Here is a 26,729-nt window from a genome sequence, read left to right as displayed (position 1 = left end):
TGTTTCCTTGTTCTTCTTCCCTCACAGCACCCACTAAGGGCACCTAGTCCAACCTTTCCAGTCAAAAACAAGGAAGTCTCAGGAAAGGGGGTCTTGTGAAAACCAGAGGACAGAGCCGCAGGACAGGGCACTGTCTCAACGACAAGTAGAGAAAGAAAAAACTTTTCATTGTTTATGAGAAGACAAAGCTTACAGAGCAACACTAAATCGTTTCAATTCATTTTTTCACACATTTAAATTTGTTTGGAGGCGAATAAAAGGGGCGACCTGGCTGCCGTCCCAAATATTCTTTGTTTTCTCAACTTTCTTTACACTGCCTGACCACAATGGGTATCACATCCGAGGTGGTTGGTGCCCCCTTTCATGTCTGGGAGGCCAGAAAAATGGACAGACAGCTTGGGTGAATGGAAATCTGGGCTGGAAAGATTGAGGTCCTGTTTCCGGGTCAGGAGGCCAAGACATATGATCATCCATTATGGGGATGGTGCCATCCTTTTACTGGGGTGCTCTTGGAAGTTAGTTGCAGGGTGAAGGCTCCTCTATTCTAGTTTCATTAGAACTTCAAATTATAGGAAATAAATCTGAACCTTCCATCAGCTATGTAGTTATGCAAACATTAATGTTCTATTTCATTTCACAATTAAAATATACAAATTATTTATAACACGAGGAGGAGATGGGAAAATAAATCAATATATCACATGCAACAAATGCCTTATAATTCCAAATCTATTTCTATTTAAAATCTCTTCAGGGTAGTTAGTGCATCAAACTATTGCATATTGAGAATGGAGGTCCTGTCAGTCCTTGTCAGTTAAACATTACAGTTCTTTATTCAAATTATATGAAGATATTCTAATGTACAGTAAAACTTACCTGTGCTTTCTTTTACCCATAACCTCCTGTTAAGGCTAGTCGTTCATGTTTGCTTTTTTGTTGATATCATCTGAGATTTGAGTGCTGGTTCTGTACAAACAGCCCAGTCTACCTTTTTTGTTGCATTATTTATACACCGCTTATTGGTAGAGCATATGTCAGTGTTTATCACCAACTCCTTTGTTGTCTTAGAGAATTTGCCTTGTTTTTACTTTAAAATTGCAAAAAAAAAAAACATGTTCTTCCATGTAAAGAAAGGCCAGTTGGCCGGTGCTCAACAGGAAGGCGATGCACACACTTTACCAAATCTGGAGACATCTTCATTGCACCCACTCATCATATACATACTGCTTTAACTTTGAAATTCAGAGCTCTTTTAATTCAAACAAACAAAATATAAATGTTCACAATTTTGTGGACACTTTTATCAATTGCTTCAACCTTCCAAACAACTCCAGATATTATCACACATTTTCTCAGACTCACATAAACTTCTTCTAATGCACGTCACAGAGATCCCTTTCACATACTCAAAGTCACCTAAAATGTCTTTAGCACATTTAAACTCATTCTTCATGTTTTCATTTTTCTAACATTTACAATTTAAAGTATTTACACAGATTTTGCCTCTCATGCTTATATTTGTTTTTTTTCAAGTTGCAGTGTGTTAAGATGTCTATTAACTTACAAACTGTTTAGTTTGGAAACAAATCAATGCTCAAAAACAAACAAAAAGAAATGAACTGTAAAGAAGATCAACTCAACTACCTTACCTTTACACTCCACTTACACTTTACTGATCAGGACAAACAAACACCCGACAGTCTCTAATGACACAGACTCCAAAAAGTCTGAACCTTCATTTCTTATTGCCAGGCAGCAATCTTAATTACTGTGCCACCATATCACCACTCCTTAACAGTTAAGCTACCTAACAACTCACGTTCAAACTATTTACTGTAAAACAAATATCCATATCTTATACATGCACGTGAAGAGTCATTCACTTTTGGAGCCTATTTAATTAGTCGGCTGACAGACACACACACACACTCAGTATTATCTATGTACAATACACATTCTGCACTTCCCAAAAGCATCACAGTGTACTCAGCCTCACATACACACACCAGTAGCATTTTCATTCTTGAAAGAAATTGCCTCCTTTCTGATCAGGGTCCAAATGAAAGATGTTTTGTACATTTGTAAACATTTTTATAAGGAAAAGTGGAGACATTTTCATTATACCAAATATTACACAGATACAAAAAGTAACATTTTAACCCAGATTAATTCAGAGCTCTGTTAAATTATAAAAGATATTAAAAATATTTGATCATAATATATATTTTCAGCAAATGTATGAATGATCAGTTTAACACTTGAATCTCTGAAGCCTATGAAGAAAGTCGTAATGCCGGGCCTCCTTAAAATTCCTTCACACTTCCCAATTAGTAAGCCTGATCATCACTGGCTGCAGCTCGAAGCGGGGTGCCACCATCGAGAGAGACGTGAAGAGAGCAAACCAAATGAACAACTTCTTTAACAGGTTTGACCACCCTAACCCACTCTCACACTCACCTCGGAGTACTGCACCCTCCACACATCCTTCTGCTGATACCAGCATAGGAGAGACATCCCCACCCATAATTACAACAGCGCAAGTGAGCAGAGAGCTGAGGAGACTTTGTTCCAGCAAAGCAGCGGGTCCAGATGGAGTATCGCCACGACTGCTGAAGGTCTGTGCATCGGAGCTGGGGGACCCTCTACAGCGCATCTTCAACCTGAGCCTGGAACAGGGGAGAGTCCTGAGGCTTTGGAAAATATCTTGTATCACCCCAGTCCCAAAGGTATCACGTCCTAGTGAGCTGAATGACTTTCGGCCTGTTGCTCTGACATCACATGTGATGAAGACCATGGAGAGGCTGCTGCTTCACCACCTTAGGCCACAGGTTCAACACGCCCTTGACCCTCTGCAGTTTGCATATCAGGAGAAGGTGGGAGCGGAGGATGCCATCATCTATATGCTACATCGATCCCTCTCTCACTTGGACAGAGGCAGTGGCGCTGTAAGAATTATGTTTCTAGACTTCTCTAGCGCCTTCAACACAATCCAACCTCTGCTCCTTAGGGACAAGCTGACAGAGATGGGATTAGATTCATACCTAGTGGCATGGATCGTGGACTATCTTAAAGACAGACCTCAGTATGTGCATCTTGGGAACTGCAGGTCTGACATTGTGGTCAGCAACACAGGAGCGCCACAGGGGACTGTACTTTCTCCGGTCCTGTTCAGCCTATATACATCGGACGTCCAATACAACTCGGAGTCCTGCCACGTGCAAAAGTTCGCTGATGACACTGCTATCGTGGGCTGCATCAGGAATGGGCTGGAGGAGGAGTATAGGGACCTAATCAATGACTTTGTTAAATGGTGCGACTTAAACCACCTACACCTGAACACCAGCAAAACCAAAGAGCTGGTGGTGGATTTTAGGAGGCCCAGACCCCTCATAGACCCAGTGATCATCAAAGGTGACTGTGTGCAGATGGTGCAGACCTATAAATATCTGGGAGTGCAGCTGGATGATAAATTAGACTGGACTGCCAATACTGATGCGCTGTGCAAGAAAGGACAGAGCCGGTTATACTACCTTAGAAGGCTGCCGTCCTTCAACATCTGCAATAAGATGCTGCAGATGTTCTATCAGACAGTTGTGGCGAGCGCCCTCTTCTACGCAGTGGTGTGCTGGGGAGGCAGCATTAAGAGGAAAGACGCCTCACGTCTGGACAAACTGGTGAGGAAGGCAAGCTCTATTGTTGGCATGGAGCTGGACAGTTTAACATCTGTGGCAGAGCGACGGGCGCTGAGCAGACTCCTGTCAATCATGGAGAATCCACTGCATCCACTAAATAGTATCATCTCCAGACAGAAGAGCAGCTTCAGTGACAGACTGCTGTCACCGTCCTGCTCCACTGACAGATTGAGGAGATCGTTTCTCCCCCAAACTATGCGACTCTTTAATTCCACCCGTGGGGGGTAAACGTTAACATTTAACATTATACATAGTTATTGTCTGTTTTTCACCTGCGTTATTATCATTCTTTAATTTAATATTATTTATTGTATCAGTATGCTGCTGCTGGAGAATGTGAATTTCCCATTGGGATTAATAAAGTATCTATCTATCTATCTATCTATCTATCTATCTATCTATCTATCTATCTATCTATCTATCTATCTATCTATCTATCTATCTATCTATCTATCTATCTATCTATCTATCTATCTGATCATGGAGAGGACAATCAATTACTTTGCCTTTGGTTTACTGTTTACCAGATGCAGAAGAGCAGCTGTCCTTGTGATGATGAATCCTCAGTGACCCCGGTCACAATATTATACGTATTTTCCCCATATTTCCCCAATTTTTTTTTACAATGGGATTCCACCTCTTCTGGTATATTTTAAGACAAAGAAGTCCCATTCACACATCATTTCTTAGGCAAAATATGACATTTTCAGACACACTGAACATTCCTTTAACACGTTTAATTACTAACAACTTTTTTCCTCAGACATATCCCCCTATAAAATAACTAAAGCAGCGTTTTCATCTTTCGTTCTTTTCATAAATCTTCTTGATCTCTCTTACTCTCTTGTAGCACTCTTCCCCTCTTGCATGACTTCACTGCTCGTTCAGATGTTTGTTTCAAGTGTCTAGAGAGTCAGTTCCCCCATTATGGTTTCTTAATAATATTTTCAATCTCAATCTTAACTTTCTGCTTTATCATCAGTAAACTCTGCTCTCATCTTGGACATGTCACTGAGTATAAAAGTCATATGCTTGAATTGTTCTGTAGGAATTTTTGTAACTGCTTGTTTTACTAACCCCCTTTGTTTCCAACCATTCCCTGCATATACTGGCTATGCAAGTGATGCTACAATTATGCTTTTCTACATTTTCCCGATCAGCATAAACTGCCAAATTACCGCTTTAAAAAAAAAAAGCCCTTATCTTACTGTGTTTATTTCAATTGTTATTTTTCAAAGTTTGAATCCTTTTAAGTAAGTTACTTTGAAATCACATTTTTCTATCGGCATCTACAAGAAAAATGTTTCATCTTCCATATGTATGTTCTCATTTGCACTTCCATGTACTTGATACTTTATTATACCTCTTATGACCCACTTTTTGGGTTCCGGAGTTGACACTTGTCTCTGAGGCAATGGCTTATCCTATACCATTGAAAGAAACCACAGCTTCTATACATTCATCCAGTGTTTTCTCAAGACCCGGGCACTTTTACAACATTGCTTTGAAACTCATTAAAGATCTCTTCCCTACACAGCAGGACCAATGTTCTGCTTCTCCAAGTTCTGCTGATCCCACTGTTTTAATACAGAAGGCCCCCGTCACACTTACAGTAGATTCCCAAATCACCATTCAATCATCCAGGGGTAGAACACTAAAATCTGTCTTTACAGTTTTACTTCTAGTGTTTAAATTTACTTTTTTGATTTATGTTGTATGGTTACATAATATTCAAAACTATACTTTTGACCCATCTCTAAATTTACCCTAAAACTACACTCCTTCTTGCGTGACCTATTAATTCTGCACTGCATAACTGGATGATTCCTAGAGCCCACCAAGTTATCTGATTCTTTAAAGTAAAACATCTGCTATACTAAGATAACAAAGCTCTTCATTATATAATCTACAATAGTTATTTACCAAATATGAACCCAATGACCCCAGACCTTTACATTGGAGTGTTATTGTAGGATTTTCACCTGCTCTCCACTTCACCCCAGTGAAGCTACATAGTGTAACACACTGAGGTGGCCTTCCACCTCAGACAGGGCAGAGCTATTCCAAAGTGATCAGTTCAGTGGCACTTCAACAAAGTGCTTGATTTAATGAACTAATGACCCAGGTAGCCCACCACTACAATATTAAACAGGATTATAATGGAAAAATTAAGACCTAGTGAAGCAGTACCCAGGATTTTCACCTACACATTCAGTCCCCCATTATACATCCCATATATCAAGGAGATAACCCAGCCACAGGGGATACACAAACCAGTGTGTTTCTTTGTGCCGGTCCCAAGCCCGGATAAATGGGGGGTATTTAACGTGAGGAAGGGCATGCGGTGTAAAATTTTGCCAGATCAATATGTGGACAACAATACAGATTTCCATACCGGATCGATTGAAACCCGGGTTAACAACAACCACCACCAGTAATGTTAGCCAACAGGGTGCTGGCGGAAATTGCGCTACTGTTGGTCGAAGAAGAAGAAGAAAGAGAAGAAGAGGGGGAGACATGTCCAGAGGCAGGAGGAGAGAAGGAATGTAAAGAGAGTGGAACTGAGGGTAGGAACTTTGAATGTTGGCAGTATGACTGGTAAGGGGAGAGAGTTAGCTGATATGATGGAGAGAAGGAAGGTTGATATATTGTGAAACTAAATGGAAGGAGAGTAAGGCCAGGTGGATCAGAGATGGATTCAAATTTTTATATCATGATATGGATGGAAGAAGAAATGGGGTAGGAGTTATTCTGAAGGAGTAGCATGTCAAGAGTGTTTTGGAAGTGAAAAGAGTGTCAGACAGAGTAATGATTATGAAGCTGGAAATTGGAGATGTGATGATGAATGTTGTTGGTGCATATGTCCCGCAAGTTGGGTGTGCAATGGGTGAGAAAGAAGATTTTTGGAGTGAGTTGGATAAAGTGATGTACCAAAGGGACAGAAAGTGGTGATTGGAGCGGATTTCAATGGACATGTTGGTGAAGGGAACAGAGGAGACTAGGAGGTGATGGGTAGGTATGGTGTCAAGGAGAGGAATGCAGAAGGTCAGAGGATAGTGGATTTTGCCAAAAGGATGGACATGGCTGTGATGAATACATATTTTAAGAAGAGGGAGGAACATAGGGTTACGTACAAGAGTGGAGGAAGATGCATACAGGTAGATGACATCCTATGAAGAAGAGTTGATCTGAAGGAGATTGAAGACTGCAAAGTGGTGGCAGGGGAAAGTGTAGCTAAGCAGCATAGGATGGTGGTCTGTAGGATTACGCTGGAGATCAAGAAGAGGAAGAGAGTGAGGGCAGAGCCAAGGATCAAATGGTGGAAGTTGAAAAAGTAAGACTGCAAGGTTGAGTTTAGGGAGGAGGTAAGACAGGCACAGGGTGGCAGTGAAGAGTCACCAGACAGCTGGGCAACTACAGCAGATGTAGTAAAGGTGACAGGAAGAAAGGTGCTTGGCATGACATCTGGAAAGAGGAAGGAGGAAAAGGAAACCTGGTAGTGGAATGAGGAAATACAGGAGAGTATACAGAGGAAGAGGATGGCAAAGAAGAAGTGGGGTAGTCAGAGAGATGCAGAAAGTAGACAAGAGTACAAGGAGATAAGGCGCAAGGTGAAGAGAGAGGTGGCGAAGGCTAAAGAAAAGGCGTATGATGAGTTTTATGAGAGGCTGGACACTAAGGAGGGAGAAAGGGAAAAGGAAAAGCTACAGAGAGGGACCGAGCTGGGAAAGATGTGCAGCAGGTTAGGTTGATAAAGGATAAAGATGGAAACATACTCACAAGCTAGGAGAGTGTGTGGAGCATATGGAAACAGTACTTTGAGAGGCTGATGAATGAAGAGAGTGAGAGACAGAAAAGGTTGGATGAAGTGCAACGAATTAGCAAGTAGGAAGTAAGGACAGCTATGAAGAGTATGAAGAACGGAAAGGCTGTTGGTCCAGATGACATACCTGGAAGCATGAAGGTGTTTAGGAGAGATGGCAATGGAGTTTTTAACCAGATTGTTTAATGGAATCTTGGAAAGTGAGAGGATGCCTGAGGAGTGGAGAAGAAGTGTACTGGTGCCGATATTTAAGAATAAGGGGGATGTGCAGGACTGTAGAAACTACAGGGGGATAAAAGTGATGAGCCACAGCATGAAGTTATGGGAAAGAGTAGTGGAAGCTCGGTTAAGAAGTGAGGTGATGATTAGTGAGCAGCAGGATGGTTTCATGCTGGGAAAGAGCACAACAGATGCGATGTTTACTGTGAGGGTGTTGATGGAGAAGTATAGAGAAGGCCAGAAAGAGTTGCATTGCATCTTTGTGGACCTGGAGAAAGCATATGACAGGGTGCCTTGAGAGGAGCTGTGGTATTGTATGAAGAAGTCGGGAGTGGGAGCGAAGTACGTAAGAGTTGTACAGGATATGTACGAGGGAAGTGTGACAGTGGTGAGGTCTGCGGTAGGAGTGATGGAGGTGGGATTACATCAGGGATCGGCTCTGAGCCCTTTCTTATTTGCAATGTTGATGGACAGGTTGACAGACGAGATTAGACAGGAGTCCCCGTGGAGCATGATGCTTGCTGATGACATTGTGATCTGTACTGATAGTAGGGAGCAGATTGAGGTGACCCTGGAGAGGTGGAGATATGAGAGGAGAGGAATGAAGGTCAGTAGGAACAAGACAGAATACATGTGTGTAAATGAGAGGGAGGTCAGTGGAATGGTGAGGATGCAAGGAGTACAGTTGGCAAAGGTGGATGAGGTTAAATACTTGGGATCAACAGTACAGAGTAACGGGGATTGTGGAAGAGAAGTAAAAAGAGAGTGCAGGCAGGGTGGAGTGGGTGGAGAAGAGTGTCAGGAGTGATTTGTGACAGATGGGTATCAGCATGAGTGAACGGGAAGGTCTACAGGACGGTAGTGAGACCAGCTATGTTATATGGGTTGGAAATGGTGGCACTGACCAGAAAGCAGGAGGCAGAGCTGGAGGTGGCAGAGTTAAAGATGCTAAGATTTGCACTGGGGGTGACGAGGATGGACAGGATTAGAAATGAGGACATTAGTGGGTCAGCTCAGGTTGGACGGTCAGGAGACAAAGTCAGAGAGATTGTGTTGGTTTGGACATGTGCAGAGGAGAGATGCTGGGTATATTGGGAGAAGGATGTTAAGGATAGAGCTGCCAGAGAAGAGGAAAAGAGGAAGGCACAAGAGAAGGTCTATGGATGTGGTGAGAGAGGACATACAGTTGATGGGTGTTGCAGAACAAGATGCAGAGGACAGAAAGATATGGAAGAAGATGATCCGCTGTGGTGACCCCTAACAGGAGCAGCCGAAAGAAGAAGAAGAATATATCAAGGAGATCTCATATGCACCCATAAGTACTCTGCAGGATTTGTTCTTAATTACAAACTTATTTACATTAATGAATAATCCCTCAATTTGATCCCTCAGTTCTGCGTTCTCACTGTTAGTTCTATTAGTGGGGCTTCTTCATGCGTCTATTTTGGAAGGGTGAACTTCACATGAAACTGACACAAACAATTTTATAGGACAAAAATTGCTCACCTTTAATGTGGCCTGTCCTGTCCTCTGGAACACTCGGCCTCTCTCTAATCCATCTTCAAAGTAGGTAGTCACGGAGCCCAGATGAGAATGCAGAACATTTGTTTATTTACACAAAAATATGCACAAATGTCTCAGTCCATGGAATGAGCAATCAATTGAACAATTCATCATCTTTCGTACTTTTCTATTACAATTACCTAATCCAATACATTTTGCCAGCAGATTTACCCTTTTATTTTCTGCTTTTTCTGAACCAATGAGGTATACTTTACAGACTGTATAATCAGCACCAACTTATCTCTGCTTAGCAAAGCACTTTGGTTAGTGATGGACAAGACTGACAAAAAATATGTTCAGTTATGCCATGATTGGCAGTTAGCTGCAGATTTGACATGCCAGATCCTCTCTGGTTGTCCAAAGAATCTTTGCCACCGATGTACTTGGTTCACTAGCTCACCACAATGAACATTAGTTGTTGCATACTCTTACAGTCAGTATTATGAATATGACATTTTGAAGTCCACTACAGTTGAAAATGTTATGGAAATAGAGGAAGTCTTTAGTTGTCACAGACATTTACTGTCCATTGGAACAGACTGTGGCTCATAGTCCATATCATCTCTGCCAGATTAACAGAATTAAACATGTGAGGACGATACCTAGGTGAGTGTAAAAAATGGTGTAGTTGAATAACAAAATGCTGCTTTGCTGAAACATACTGTTGTGAAATAAACAGACTCGACACACTCAAAAAGGTTTGGGGCAGCCACCCGTATAATGTCCATGGCAGCAAAATGGTATGAAAATGGCACTGATGTGCATTGGTTGGAGTCCACAACTGAACTGACTTCTTAGTGAAAATATAGCGGCTTTAAAGGCCGGAACTGGAAGTGACCTGGCAGAACCGGAAGTGATGCCATCGAGGGTGAATCAGGCAGGTTTTCCTGTGTTTGGACTGCAGAGGCAACAGAAGAAGGTTTAGTGCACTCTGCCACCCCCTGGCCTGGCATGGAATTGCATTCCGTTGGTCCATACAGCTCCTTCCTACTCACATGTGTGTGACACTGTATATGTGCAGAACAAGAACAGGGACTGGAATGAAATCATGGGCTTTGTAAGTAGATTACCACATACAGAGGTGTTATTGCTCCATTTTGGTCAAAAGCCCAGAAAAATAAACTCATAGATATTACTGTGTTACAGCAAGACCAGGAGACACGCAATTGTGATCATGGAAATTCAAAACTGCAAACTGGCCGCCAACACAGAGGGAAACACTGTCAAGTAAAGGTTTGTGACCAGGTATCCCTAAAAAACAAAAAACTCATTCAGAAGAGCATTCATTCTGGTACTACATATAGTGGTTAGTAGAAGGTAAAATGTAACTCATGTTATCCCCAAATATAGCTTGATATGCTAAGAGAACCACATTTATTAAGAAATATTTAAGTTAAAGAGTAGATCAACTTCAAGAAACTTCGTCATGCTGTCTATACAGTCTGTAATGCAAAAGAGAGAAATAAAATCTGAACAAATCATGGAGGGACTTGTGACATCTGAAGAATATTCAAAAGACAACTTAGAAGATGGAACCTGATTTAAATTGTGAGGTTGGAAAGGAGTCACCTCCCGGAAAACTGGAGGAACTCTTTTAATCAATATCAGAGCATAACAAACCTGATGACTCTGTTCCTTCATCTTCTTCTGACTATAACAAGTCTTCATCAAGTCAGAGTATGCAAAATTCTACAAAACCTGCTTTCGCTCAATTACAAAAGGAAGACACAAGTCTGGAATTGACATTTAAAAAGGCATTAATTTTACATTTACATTTTATAATAAAAAAATATTTGTGGTATCAACATTGCTGCTGACTATAGCAGTTGTAAACTGTCTGGTGCAAGTCCCTGTCTTACTTCCCTGCGCCATATCATCAGTTGTTACCCTTATCACAGTAATGGCACAGCCTCACAACACCAGTCTGATTTCTCTGAGGGCCTAATGTGTTTTCTTCACTTTTGTCCAGGAACTCCACTGTTTTCACACAGTATAAAGACATGCTGTCAGATTTACCAGCAAGTCTCAAATATCATGGTTTTGGTTTGATCGTGTAATTTAATTTGATTCTGACTGCTGACTGGGATTGGCCGCTGCCATGCACCAAGTATTGATAAATTGTGACACACAGGGCAGAGTACAGTAAATGAAATGGGGTGACTAAATTTAAAAATCCTTATGATTGTAGTTAACATTGTAACGTTCAAACTCCTTGCTTGTTGTCCATTCATTTTTCCAGCTTACTAATTGCAATGATAGATTTGCCAGATTCTCCTGCCTGTCCTGGGAGGATCAAATACAAGGCAGGAAACATCCTTCACACTCATGTAAACCCTGACCCTTTCTGACACTTTAGTTCAGTTAACCTAAACTGGAAAACCAGAGTATCCTTAACAAATCCCATGACCCAGTTGGCCCCATTTCCTTGACCTCCGTCTTAGTGCCCCTCTTCACCCAGTCATCCTTCACATTTCACTCTGCAAGCCCACACCACTTTACTTTGTTCAACACTTATTACCTCTACACTTTTTCTTAATTCAGCTCTTATCTTCTTATCTTCCTCTCACTCCGTGACGCTCAACATATCTACCTGATCTACCCGATCATTCTCAACTCTCTACTGTCCAGCTGTGCTTCATGGTCCAACTTTGTTAATCATTTCTCACTGCCATAGGCCATATTATTCTTGACAAAGAGAAAATCTGCACTCTAGTAACCGACTCTACAGAGACAGCAAGTGGGAAGGACAGAATTCTGTTTCAATGAAGCAGTAGCCTTCAAAACTGTCCCTTCCTATCACTTACCCATCCATCCATCCATCCATCCATTGTCTTCCGCTTATCCGAGGTCGGGTCGCGGGGGCAGCAGCTTGAGCAGAGATGCCCAGACTTCCCTCTCCCCGGCCACTTCTTCTAGCTCTTCCGGGAGAATCCCAAGCCGTTCCCAGGCCAGCCGAGAGACATAGTCCCTCCAGCGTGTCCTGGGTCTTCCCCGGGGCCTCCACCTGGTTACACGTGCCCGGAACACCTCACCAGGGAGGCGTCCAGGAGGCATCCTGATCAGATGCCTGAGCCACCTCATCTGACTCCTCTCGATGCGGAGGAGCAGCGGCTCTACTCTGAGACCCTCCTGGATGACTGAGCTTCTCACCCTATCTTTAAGGGAGAGCCCAGACACCCTGCGGAGAAAACTCATTTCAGCAGCTTGTATTCGCGATCTCGTTCTTTCAGTCACTACCCATAGCTCATGACCATAGGTGAGGGTAGGAACATAGATCGACTGATAAAATTCACCACGACAGACCGATGCAGAGCCCACATTACTGCGGATGCCGCAGCGATCCACCTGTCGATCTCATGCTCCATTCTTCCCTCACTCGTGAACAAGATCCCGAGATACTTGAACTCCTCCACTTGGGAAAGGATCTTGCTACCAACCCTGAGAGGGCACTCCACCCTTTTCCGTTTGAGGACCATGGTCTCGGATTTGGAGGTGCTGATTCCCATCCCTGCCACTTCACACTCAGCTGCGAACCGATCCAGAGAAAGCTGAAGATCACGGCCTGATGAAGCAAATAGGACAACATCATCTGCAAAAAGCAGTGACCCAATCCTGAGTCCACCAAACTGGACCTCCTCAGCACCCTGGCTGCGCCTATAAATTCTGTCCATAAAAGTTATGAACAGAATCGGTGACAAAGGGCAGCCCTGGCAGAGTCCAACTCTCACTGGAAACGGTTTCGACTTACTGCCGGCAATGCGGACCAAGCTCTGGCACCGATCATACAGGGACCAAACAGCCCTTATCAGGGGGTCCGGTACCCCATACTCTCGGAGTACCCCCCACAGGATTCCCCGAGGGACACGGTCGAACGCCTTTTCCAAGTCCACAAAACACATGTAGACTGATTGGGCAAACTCCCATGCACCCTCCAGGACCCTACTAAGGGTGTAGAGCTGGTCCACTGTTCCGCGACCAGGACGAAAATCACACTGTTCCTCCTGAAACCGAGGTTCGACTATCCGACGGACGCTCCTCTCCAGAACCCCCGAATATACTTATACCAGGGAGGCTGAGGAGTGTGATCCCTCTGTAGTTGGAACACACCCTCCGGTCCCCCTTCTTAAAGAGGGGGACCACCACCCCGGTCTGCCAATCCAGAGGCACTGTCCCTGATGTCCATGCGATGTTGCAGAGACTTGTCAACCAAGACAGTCCTACAACTTCCAGAGCCTTGAGGAACTCCGGGCGTATCTCATCCACCCCCGGGGCCCTGCCACCAAGGAGTTTTTTGACCACCTTGGTGACCTCAGTCCCAGAGGTGGGGGAACCCACCTCCGAGTCCCCAGGCTCTGCTTCCTCATTGGAAGGCATGTTAGTGGGATTGAGGAGGTCTTCGAAGTACTCCCCCCACCAACCCACAATGTCCCGAGTCGAGGTCAGCACCATCCCCACCATATACAGTGTTGACACTGCACTGCTTCCCCTTCCTGAGACACCGGATGGTGGACCAGAATCTCCTCGAAGCCGTCCAAAAGTCGTTCTCCATGGCCTCCCCAAACTCCTCCCACGCCCGAGTTTTTGCCTCAGCAACCGCCAAAGCCGCATTCCGTTTGGCCTGCCGGTACCTATCAGCTGCCTCCAGTGTCCCACAGGACAAAGGGGACCGGTAGGACTCCTTCTTCAGCTTGACAGCATCCCTCACCGCTGGTGTCCACCAACGGGTTCGGGGATTGCCACCACGACAGGCACTGACTACCTTACGGCCACAGCTCCGGTCAGCCGCCTCAACAATAGAGGCACGAAACATGGCCCATTTGGACTCAATGTCCCCCACCTCCCTCGGGACGTGGTCGAAGTTCTGCCGGAGGTGGGAGTTGAAGCTACTTCTGACAGGGGGCTCTGCCAGACGTTCCCAGCAGACCCTCACAACACGTTTGGGCCTACCATGCTTGACCGGCATCCTCCCCCACCATCGAAGCCAACTCACCACCAGGTGGTGATCAGTTGACAGCTCCGCCCCTCTCTTCACCCGAGTGTCCAAGACATGTGGCCGCAAGTCCGACGACACGACCACAAAGTCGATCATCTAGCTGAGGCCTAGGGTGTCCTGGTGCCAAGTGCACATATGAGCACCCCTATGCTTGAACATGGTGTTCGTTATGGACAATCCGTGATGAGCACAGAAGTCCAATAACAAAACACCGCTCGGGTTCAGATCGGGGGGGCCATTCCTCCCAATCACGCCCTTCCAGGTCTCACTGTCATTGCCCACGTGAGCATTGAAGTCTCCCAGCAGAACGAGGGAGTCCCCAGAAGGTATGCCCGCTAGCACCCCCTCCAGGGACTCCAAAAAGGGTTGGTAGGGACTCCAAAAAGGGTTGGTACTCTGAACTGCTGTTCGGTGCATACGCACAAACAACAGTTAGGACCCGCCCACCACCCGAAGGCGGAGGGAGGCTACCCTCTCGTCCACTGGGGTAAACCCCAATGTACAGGCTCCAAGTCAGGGGGCAATAAGTATACCCACACCCACTCAGCGCCTCTCACCGGGGGCAACTCCAGAGTGGAAGAGAGTCCAGCCCCTCTCAAGGAGATTGGTTCCAGAGTCCAAGCTGTGCGTTGAGGTGAGCCCGACTATATCTAGCCGGAACCCCTCAACCTCGCGCACTAGCTCAGGCTCCTTCCTCTTCAGAGAGGTGACATTCCATGTCCCAAGAGCCAGCTTCTGTAGCCGAGGATCGGACCGCCAAGGTCCCCGCCTTCGGCCACTACCCAACTCACACTGCACCCGACCTCCTTGGCCCCTCCCATAGGTGGTGAGCCCATGGGAAGGGGGACCCACGTTGCCTCTTCGGGCTGTGCCCGGCCGAGCCCCATTGGGTGCAAGCCCGGCCATCAGGCGCTCGCCATCGAGCCCCACCTCCAGGCCTGGCTCCAGAGGGGGGCCCTGGTGACCCGCGTCCGGGCAAGGGAAAACGCCATCCAAAGTTGTCTTTCATCATAGGAGGTTTGTTTAACCGCTCTTTGTCTCATTCCTCACCTAGGACCAGTTTGCCTTGGGTGGCCCTACCAGGGGCATAAAGCCCCGGACAACAGAGCTCCTAGGATCATTGGGACACGCAAACCCCTCCACCACGATAAGGTGGCGGTTAAAGGAGGGGAACAGAGCAGAGTCCCTACTGGCATTTACGGGATTCGAACCGGCAGCCTTCCAATTGCCAGTGCAGATTACTAGCCTCAGTGCCACAACTCCGTTCCTATCACTTACTCTAAGGCTAATTCTATTAAAACCTCCAACAACAACAACAACAACATTTATTTCTAGAGCACATTTTCATACAAATAATGTAGCTCAAAGTGCTTTACATGGTGAAGAAAAGAGAAAAAAAGACAAAATAAGAATTAGAATAAGACAACACTAATTAACATAGAATAAGAGTAAGGTCCAATGGCCGGGGGGGGACAGAAAAAACAAAAAAAACTCCAGACGGCTGGAGAAAAAAAAATAAAATCTGCAGGGGGTCCGAGGCCACGAGACCACCCAGCCCCCTCTGTACAATATAGTACAATAGTATAACCATCCAGACTACATTTTGAAGCTGGGAATTAAAGTCTATGGAGGAATACAGGGCAAGTCTTCACTTCATATTTATTTGAATACACACTCATATCACGACTATAATTGTTAAAATATGTATACAAAAGAATAAATTGATGGTTGATGAGTTTTTTGTTCCTTAAAGTGTGTTATTTACAGCTTACAACATTTATGAGTAGTATGATGATTGTTTAAATAAGGCTAATGATATCAGAAGAAGACATTCAAAAATAAAAAAATATATATTTTAAAGTGTCTTTTACCATAACAACCTTGTAACCCATGCATAGTTTTAGACCATATCTTGTTTAAAGTGTGTCATCAAACATTACATTTTTTTTATTTGAAGCAGAACGTTGTAATTCCATTGATTATTCTACATGCACAACTTCTTTCAGAACGGAGCTTTTATGTGAGATGGCTGAGCAGTCGGTGCAGATTAACTTTCTCTTGGTTTTTACAGAAAAGACCACAGATTTCCAATGTTAATTGCAGTTGTTTTGTGAAGATTTTCATTTGACACCTCAAACTTCTGTCTGTTAAAAGCTTTAGCAAGCAGATCTTCCAATTTACAGGGAGGACTTAGGGGTTGGTGGCAGGACTGGCACTCCAGGCACCATTAAAAACCTCACACTGTTCAGTTTGGTGCTAAGGTGTCGCCCACCTCACTTGGGTCCCAATCCAGATGGTTCGTCATGTGGTGGGTGCAGCAACACACTATCAGCGCATGCTCCCAACCTCTAAGTCATACAGCGGTGGAATAATACACAAGTATATTATGGCCACAGAGAGAAAAAAATAGGGACACGGTGAAGAAAAAAAGGTTAATGTTGAGATTAAAGTCAAAATGTTGACTTTAATCTTGAAATTTCCACTTTAATCAAGTTGTTTACAACAACAACATTTATTTCTATAGCACATTTTCATACAAATGATGTAGCTCAAAGTGCTTTACAGGATGAAGAAAGAAAAAAAATAAGAATAAAATTAGGCAATACTTATTAACATAATAAAAGTAAGGTCTGATGGTCAGGGAGGACAGAACAAACAAATAAAAAGTCTTGCTGGAGAAGAAAAACAAAATCTGCAAGGGTTCCGAGGCCACAAGACCACCTGGCCAGCCCCCTCTAGGCATTCTACCTAACATAAATGATCTCAATCAGTCCTCATGGTTTTAAGCTTTCACGTGAATTAATTAGATGAGGATGGTCATGTGGACCTCTGCCCTTCAATCCATCAATGTAGGGACATCACGGTGCTTTGATCATGTGGTGGTGGTCCCCCAAACAGAAACAGTAGCACTGCTTTGACGATGGGTGCCGCCAGTTTGCAAATCCGAGCAGAAACGTGTACGCATGAGTATGAGGCTGCCATGAAAATGTGCATGGCTTTATGGCAACTTTAGTGTTCATACATCTCAAAGTGAGCGTGGAAATGGGGTACACAACATTATCCTAGAGATGAATCTTGTACTGACCAGGGGTGTGTCCAATGCCTTTAAATACTTTCCCGTATTTGCTTATTAGCTCTTGTATATTTGCTACTCTTGGATCGCTCTGTTTTTCAGGTAAGGTTTCACTTGAGTGCAGTCAATTATATTGACTTGATTAGCCGCAGCTTCTCGCAACCTTCAAGGCCCAGTATTGTCTGCCTATCACCCTCAACCAATATGAGGACAGCACTTACTGATCCCTTTCCTGATAAGGTGACACTGCTTACTCTTTTTCTTTACAAAAGTTACTAAAACTGTAACAATAGCCCCATAGTTTGAGAATATAAGAACACCTTTGAGCAAAAAGCTAGCACTTCAGCTGGGTTACAGTGCAGGCAAAGCCCATCTGCTTTTTTATTAAGCCAAACTTCCATGTAACAATAAGAACCTTGTAAAAAAGGAATCAGGAGATAAACTGAACTGAAAATATAACAAAGTCAAACCCAGAAGATTCTAAATACACCCATAGTCAAAATGCTTGCTATAACAGTCCTGGCTTTTAAAAAGTCACAATGGTGAAGTCACAATGATATTACTTCTGCTAGAGCATGGCCAAGCATCTGGGACCAGTGTCTTAGCAACAGTCACTCAAAATGGTGACACCCAATTATAAACAAAATGGCATCTCAGTAAAATAAACCCATAACGAGAATAATTATTAATATATGTCTAGAGGCAAAAATTTATAAAAAAAATTAACCATTCAAGGAGATTCCCTGATATGCAGCTAATTCAGCTAGGAAATGTTCAGACTGGAGAAAAGTCCAAGTTTAAAAGCTGGATAGAGAGGCTCAGTGAAGGTGGCTTGGAACCTGTGTAGGAGGGTCATATTCTCTGTGACGCTGTAAAATGACAAAGAGTTCCACCCAGACAGTCCAGATAGATGCTGATTCTGGTGCCTCTGTCTTCTCATTGTTTTGCTCTGCAGAACACTTGAGCATAAAAAAAATGTAACCACAACTATATGAAGAATGGCAAATAATAGGGGGGGTCCATCAAGAGGTAACAGAAAAAGTATACAATCATATATGAAATAATTGTGATATTACAATACAGCCTGTGATAAGGGTGGTGCCCCAGTAAACAAGCATCTGTCAGTCCTCTGTCTGTTTAGAGGTGGCACGCTACCTCTCAGCAGATTGTCAGTAGACTGACAGCGCTGGGGAGGCCGCGGCTGGGGACAGCAAGCCGAATTTTCAAAGTTTTCTGCCGGTGGCCCACTATTGATAGTTAGTAGTAAGAGCCCATCAGAAGCCTGCGGCTGCTAGAACACTAGTGGTAACCATCCAGTGGGTTAACAAAGGTCCTCCAGTGGCTAGCTGACCACTATTACAGCTGGTGGCCCTGCGGTGGTCCACTGGTGGCATTTATTAATTGCAAGTTCAACAGACTTTAATTAATTAATTAATTAATTAATTAATTAATTAATTAATTAATTAATTAAATGTTCAAATGTTCTAATTTAATTAATATTCATTGATCATGGGCTGCTTTATTCCCAGGCAAGCAGTCCTATGACTAAATTCTATCCTATTTTACCTAAGGTGAATATGCACTGAAAAATAGCTAAAGACATAATTTAGTCAGAGTTTTGGTAAATTACCTTCAATAAAAATAAAACATCTGTGCAATTTAGGCCAATATGTTCTCCTATAAAGGAGTATATATTTTTTTCAATCTGAAGTGAACAATTCAAATTGTTTTGATAGCTAGGTGGAATAAATATTGGGCCAACCTATTTTAAAATTGCAGCGTTCTTAAGCTAGTCTCACAGAGCAGAGATCATTAAAGTATTCTATAATTCTGTTTGCCATAAACACTTGTTTATATCCCCAAGTCTTCATCTGAATCTGGCCAGTTGTGTTCACCACAATGTTTCTGTTCAGTCAACATTCGTTTATTATGGCATACCATGCATTCTGTATTCTAAACAGACAGAGGACTGACAGATGCTCCAGATTGCAGTCTGAAGTGTGTTTGCTTTACCTTGTCACAGTCAAAATCAGTAAATCTCCATTCAGTCTGATTTTTTTGTCATTGTTTAAATATTATAAAAACAAAGAAGCAAGTTCTATCACTTCTCTCACACTTGGTCTGTTTTACTTACTAGCTGAACTCATACATTGTGACAACAACTATTTTCCCTTAATCAGGTGGTGAATGTCTTCCCCCGGGTATATGATAAGGGATTTCAAAATAAACTCTCTTCAAATGATAATTTAGACAGCCTGAATGAAAAATGAAATAAAATCAAACATAAATAACCAGCAATAAAATGAATCAATGGCTGGATCACACTTTCAGCCACTAAATAAGGCAAATGAAACCCACCCCATTCAGATCCTTCATCATCTGGCTGCTCTTGAATCGGACTACTCCTGCCTTGCTTTTGATGATCTCTGTTAGATCAGTGGTGTACCAGTCTAGCTGTGACATGAACTTCACTTCAAGAAGAGCTGACCCTCAAAATCTCAGCATTAAGGTAAAGTGCAAAGATAGAAAAGGAAAACACAGCAACACTTTACTAAAGGGTCAGTGTTTTAAAGTGTGAATAGAAATAAACTAATGGACCAATACTTCAGGAGTTTAATTCAAAGAAAGAAGGTTCAAACGTCTCCCCCTTTAACACTTATGCAGATAAGCACACGTCCTATACAGTACATGAAACAACCATCAGGCCATCAGGTCATATCCTTCTCTGCTCTGGGCTGCTGATTCACCGCTTCTTCTCTTCGATATGCAAATGTATGTTCCATTTTTTCTCTTAGGATTTAGCTATTATCTATTTTTTTTCACTTCTGTCAAAGTCAGTATTCTCATGTTTTATTTGGAGACTCGCCAGTTGGAAGACATGATTAATAGTTGGCCACAGCTCACTTTGGTCTTTTTATTTTCTTTGTAGGAATGGAATCCTCTGCAGCCTTTACTTTGAGTGAATTAATTACAACTTCTGGAGCCCCATATGCTCTTAGCTGTGTTCAGTAGTTAGTCATCATATATGAGCAACACTCAAAAAGTTTCTGTACTTTTATATTTTCCTTGGAAATGGTGAAGGTGGGAGAAGTAGTAATTGGGCATTAAAAAGTTGGTACAATGCTGGGAAAATTGCTTCACAAATGAAGGTGACTATGAATAAAAGAGATGTCATTTGTTTTTGAAATTCTTAATACATAGAGTTAAAAAAAAAGTGGGGGACGTTTTTGAACGTCCCTCATACTTGAGCCTTTGTTTCCAGCTGTAGCACCCATTGGAACACCCAGGCTCCATAAGGTAAGGGTAAGGGATTTTTAATGAAAGCCTCGGCTACTTCAGAGAAGTCAACACCTTTAGGGTCAGCTGTATTTTTTATAATATTCTGCAGCCAGTCTGTCTAAAACTCCTGACAGCATCCTTGAGTTGACAGTCAGTCTAGGTTTCTTTATTTTGTATTCTGTGTTTCCTTTCTGAAGTCAATCTCCATTTTATATGAGAAGCATGGGACAAGGAACTCTCTTGGCCACTGTTCTGTTCTTAATGTCATGGATTCTGTTGATCAGCAGGTTAAAAGTGCTGTCTCATCAGAATTTAGAGAGAGAGGGAGGGAGACTTCATTTTTGTTGTTTCCTGAGTGTGAAACATTTTCTACAGAATGAAAGGTTGTTATTGAATCAGTGTGCAGCTTAATTACCTTAACAATATGTAGGTTATCCATTTCATTAACAGGGCTTAACTTCTCAAGTATGTTGCCAAAAACTTGGTTCTTGTATTGTGGCCTAATGTTTCTTTCCAAGCCTTTTTGGCCTCATTGACGAGTTCCTCCAGTGATTCAGGAACATTGAGTATTACCATTCTTATGCAGTTGTCCTTGGCCAAAACAAAAAGCAGTCTTACTGTTGTACTCATAGCCATGTTAGACAAAAATGCTGGGAAAAGAAACCAAAGTCTTACTCACATTTTATGTCAGTTTTATGTAATTTGTATTAAACAATTATGCCATTATTTTTAATCACACTTTGTTGGTGCGTCAGCCTGAAGGACATGTAGTTGTGAATCAACAGTGACCCCTGCTGGTCAGACTGGTATTCTCTTTTTTATATGCTTTTCTATTTCACGGTTGTAGAAAAGGCATGGGCCAACTCTGGAGAGGGTGCCAGTCCACTGCAAGGCCCACACACACTTGCACCCATGTCAAGTGTGTGTCAGATGATTAAACAAAAACCAACAATATCCCAAACTGAATAATAATGGAGACCCTGATAGCCACACTTGACCTGCATTTTCCTCCCCAAATTCACTCACAGAGGTGCTGCCTCTCCTCCCATCCTGTAAAATCCATTTTGACCCCAAAGTACAAACAAAAAGAGGACCTGCACTTGTGGGGGCATCAAGTGACCAGTGGTGGGTACAGGTCAGTGGTCAGATGGTGTCTGAAATAGAGAAACAACTAAACGACTTCTTCTGGTTGTGCAGGAATAGTTGGCATTCACAGTAGAGTGTCCATTAAAACACTTGGAAGGTAGATTTCAAATCCAAACCTTTAATTTGCAGATATAACTGTACATATGACAGTGTGGGTGTGTGGTCTACAATAAAAAATAAAGTAGATCTATTCTTAGTTCTCAAATTACACATAAAGGAAAATCACGTTGCAAATCTTACACAAATATTAATATTAAAGTTGCAATACTGAAGTTGGCCATTAGGTGGCACCTTATAACTAAAGGCACCATTGAGAAACACTTTAGTGTTAATGCACAAAACTTGTTCCCAGTAGTCAAATCTGTCAGGATGATAAGGATATTCAATCTCTGTCCCATCAAGCGTCACCTTCTTGTCCCCTTCAGACAGACGGAGGTCTCTGTGTGCCGTGTTGATGTCCAGTGTGAGTGGACAGAAGTTTCAAAGGGGAGAAATGAAAATGACTGGGAGGAAATCTGTGTAATGGGACTGGGGGCGGAGCACAATGCAGACAATTAACAAGAGCCAATCAGGAGCTGCTCTGACAAGAGTTAGATGTGTGCCGTCGACAGTAACGAGCTCATTTGATTGGACAGAATCTGTGGGAATTGAAAATAAAATTCTGGAATTGTGATAAATGCCATAAGGTCACTGTCAAGGTCAGATTTCAAATGGACTGTCCACACTGACCACTGGTTTTATTAAATTACACTTTTTATTGTCACTGTCTATATCTTTCATTTAAAATCAATCCCCTGTCACACTTCATCACCAAATTGATTTTTTCTTTCCTCACAATAAACCCCTGATTCTCGTTCTGCTCCTTCAATTCCCAGTCTTTTATTCTTCGATTTTCAGTGGCCAACTAAACATTTAGGTGTCACCCCACAGATCAGGGCTACATGGAATATGAAGATCCATCCATCCATTATCCATCCATCCATCCATCCATTATCCAACCCACTATATCCTATCTACAGGGTCACAGGGGGTCTGCTGCAGCCAACCCCAGCCAACACAGGGCGCAAGGCAGGAAACAAACCCCGGCGCCAGCCTACCTCAGAGCACACACACACACACACCAAGCACACACACGGGACAATTTAGGGTTGCCAATGCACCTACACCTGCATGTCTTTGGACTGTGGGAGGAAACCCACGCAGACATGAGGAGAACATGCAAACTCCACACAGGGAAGACCCGGGAAGCGAACCCAGACGGGTCTCCTAACTGCGAGGCAGCAGCGCTACCCACTACACCACCGTGCCACCCCGAATATGAAGATAAAAAATAAAAATGAAACAAGAACTGCCTGAGAATGAAATGTTTGTGATGAATTGTCATAGAACTCGTGACCGACAGCTCAATGATTTACTGGCCAGTAGAGAAGACGGCCGTTGAGTGCTGAAAGATATGAAGTTCATGAAGAAAATTATCATGGAGTGAGCTGAAGCTGCTCAGTCAGTAAAGGAGATGATTCACTCAGTAGAAATGAACTTTAAAATCAAAAGACACAGATTCAAAATAATAAGAAATGTGAAGAAGAGGAACTGAACTGGCAAAACTCTGTTCAGGACAGCATGATGGACAAAGGGTGGAGCTGCGGCCTCACGACTGAGCTTCACAACTTTAAATTCAGTGTTGTGTTGTTTTTGTGAGGTCTGCATGTTCTCCTCGTGTCACTCCTGGTGTTCTTCACACATTCCACAGACGTGCATGTTGGGTTAATTGGCGACTCTGAATTGGCCTTGTGTGGTTGTGGCTGTGTGAGCACCTGACTTAGGCACAATGCAGCCTGAACTGGATTAAACTGGTTTGACAATGTTGCATAAAAAACACTTTGATGTAAACCCGCCACAGCCATGATGGCCAACCATCACAGCTCTGTAAAGTGATTCTGTATATGTTTATTTTATTCAATAGATTTCATTTAACTTATTTATTGGAGTCAAGAGAACTCATTTGTCTTGGCTCACTCAGGCTAGTAGATTCTTTTGGTTTATTTAGATGCTGAAATGACTGAGAAAATGTAAAACCTTAAGGCAAACATCATATTACATGATCAGACATTTGATATGTTTTACACAAGGCCAGCACTTGCCCTTTGTAATATAAAACAATTTGTGTATGAAAATACATATGTGTAAAAATGTATATATGTATATATTTTATTGAGTATACCTGTATTGTGACACGTGAATCACTGTCTTGCACCCAAGAGAAGATGGTGAGTCCAAAGGCTTTAAGAAACCCAACTTAATTCCAATCAAACCAGGAACAGTTACATTTAAAATTTAAATAGGACCGCCACTTTAATACACACAGACACAGAAAATGAGCAGTGACAGGACCAGGTCAGTGGATGGGTTGGACTGTTCCCTGCATCACCATTGGGCGACAGGTGCATTAATGCGGCGGGGCTGTGAACCTGCAGTTTCCTTAGTGATGGACAAGCAATCTCTGCCTGCATTACCAGAGTTTCAGCACATAGTGTAACTGAGGTGTTGTCAGGGTGTCAAAAATCTCACTATATATATATATATATATATATATATATATATATATATATATATATATATATATATATATATAAAATGCAGCTAAAAGTTGGATGCGTCAGGACTCACCAGTAAAGGTGGTCAAATTTGGGGTTCAACCAGCACTTCAGATTGCATGTTGCTGGGGGAGTTTGTGCAACATTATGTGTCCCTGAGTGTCGTAGTGGTGACTCCCTTTACCAAAAAATTTGCCCATAACCTGCCTGAAAGACTATCAGCCAGTATATTTATATTTTGTCACCACAGGGACTGCACCTAATTTCGTTGTATTTGTTACAATGACAATAAAGATAAAGATATTTTGATGACAATAAAGATATTCTGATTCTGGTTCTGAAAGTATAGCATATTCTGGAGCAACCAAGCAAGGTTTCTGCATCAGCAAGTAACAGTGGGGCTATCTAGATATTTAAAATATGTTTTTTCTTTTTTGGATCTCCATTCAAATACATTTTCTTTTTCATTAAAGCCATAAATTGGTTGCTAAAATAGATAAAGTAAGAACAATGGAAGAGGGGGCTCGATCCAGAGATCTTTGTTTAATTCCTGTTTTGAAAAGAGAAAACAGGTTTTAGTGGTGATGAACTGAATGTAGATATGGCTTTAAAATATGGTGATGATTGGAAGAAGCGATGTGAGTTGTCTTCTGGCAGCTTCTCTTCTACCTCAGAAGAAACACATATAGAAATATACACCTGCACCTTTACATCCAGATATAGAATTATAAAAAACATATATATACAAAATAATAATTTCTTTCACAATTCAGTTTACACTTAAGAGACTCAAGTCCAACAGGCTGCTTTGGTGTTTCTGTATTTCTGTTTCCCATAAACAGTCACAGGACCACCATTAACACTCACAATGCACTTTCTGCTGGTTACACTTTCTTATCGTAAATCTGTCTTGAAATATTAAAAGAGAAATGCTTTCTATCTATTGATCCATTCAGTTAAAGCTCACACTCACATTGTAAAAACTCCTCTATGCTCAGAGGTTCAGGGGGCTGTAGGGTGAGAATTGCACTTGCAAAACCTGAAGATAAAAAGAAAAGAGAAGAATGGAAACTGTGAGGAACACACTGTGTAATGTTAGTCACATTCTTAAATACATATTATTCATACATTACAGTTAAAACAAAACAATAAATGACAGTTAAAACACAAAAAACGCTGCTTCAACAGCAAAAAAGAAGTATCATAACATTTTTTTATAGTTTGCCTATTTGAATGTGTGAGTGTCACGTCCTATAAGCAATCTGATTGGTCACTTTATTTTGTGTGCAGTTGGTCAGCTTGGTTTTGGTGGCACGTCCTGTAAGACGAAGTTTAAAAGTATATTGTATAAACCCAGGAGGAGACCCAGTTTAATTTACTACCGTTACCACCCCACTTCTTGATATACATGCACAATGATGTCGGGCCTTGAGCTTAGCGACACTGGTGCAACTGGTTTAGCCTCTGGTGAAAGAGTCCAGTATCAGTCTGAGTACATCCAGCAGATGCCAAACCAGCCTTTTCTGAGTCAGCTGCTGTTCTTTATACTTTAAGTAAACACAGTGAGGAATTCACCTTAATGAGTGTCACACCTACTGGTCCATCAACAAAGACTTTATTGTGTTCAACCCCTGAACAAAACACAACTGATAAGTACCTGGGCTTTGAATGGCCAAAACAGGAGTATTTTTGAACATTAGAACCCTCTAGACGAGAACAGGCCATTCAGCCCAACAAAGCTTGCCAGTCCTATCCATTTAACTCTTCAAAAATAATATCAAGTTGATTTTTGAAAGATCCAAAAATTCCTACTGTCTACAACGCTACTTGGTCTCTTATTCCAAGTGTCTGTAGTTCTGTGTAAAGAAAAACTTCCTGATGTTTGTGTGAAATTTATCCTTAACAAGTTTCCAACTGTGTCCCCATGTTCTTGATGAACTCATTTTAAAATAACAGTCTCGATCCACTGGACTTTTAAAACACTTCAATCATGTCACCTCTTAATTTTCTTTTGATTAAACTGTAAAGGCTCAGCTCTTTTAATCTTTCCTCATAACTCACCCCCTGTAGACCTGGAATCAGCCTAGTCACTCTTCTCTGGACCTTTTCTAGAGCTGCTATGTCCTTTTTGTGGCCTGGAGACCAAAACTGCACACAGGACTCCAGATGAGGCCTAACCAGTGTGTCATAAAGGCTGAGTAGAACGTCCTGGCACTTGTACTCCACACATCAAGGTGCTATATAACCTGACATTCTGTTAGCCTTCTTAATGGCTTCTGAACACTATTGGGAAGTCCACTATGACTCCTAAATCCTTCTCATAAGGTGGACTCTCGATTTTACGACA

General features: G+C 42.5%; 2 protein-coding genes across 3 annotated transcripts in view; both read right to left on the bottom strand.

The window, feature by feature from the left end:
* Positions 1 to 26,729, bottom strand: part of LOC114643530 (protein NLRC5-like) — a 1,801,805-nt gene that overhangs the window by 195,291 nt on the left and 1,579,785 nt on the right. The gene's annotated exons all lie outside the window — the stretch shown is intronic.
* LOC127527352 (E3 ubiquitin/ISG15 ligase TRIM25-like) overlaps positions 21,345 to 26,729 on the bottom strand; it is a 57,972-nt gene continuing 52,587 nt past the window's right edge. Inside the window, exons 6-7 of one of the 2 annotated variants that reach the window (XM_051925876.1) lie at positions 25,356 to 25,421; positions 21,345 to 22,426 (exon numbers count right to left, since the gene is read on the bottom strand). In XM_051925876.1, the coding sequence (XP_051781836.1) occupies positions 22,269 to 22,426; positions 25,356 to 25,421 (224 nt within the window). In that variant the 3' untranslated portion in view covers positions 21,345 to 22,268. Of the gene's footprint in view, positions 22,427 to 24,857; positions 25,422 to 26,729 lie in introns of those variants that run through there. The other variant, XM_051925877.1, reaches the window with a different exon arrangement.

The sequence above is a fragment of the Erpetoichthys calabaricus genome, chromosome 4 (assembly GCF_900747795.2).
Source record: "Erpetoichthys calabaricus chromosome 4, fErpCal1.3, whole genome shotgun sequence".
NCBI classification, from domain to species: Eukaryota; Metazoa; Chordata; class Cladistia; order Polypteriformes; family Polypteridae; genus Erpetoichthys; species Erpetoichthys calabaricus.
The sequence above is the reverse complement of the archived record's forward strand: the minus strand, read 5'-3'. Positions and strand labels throughout refer to the sequence as shown.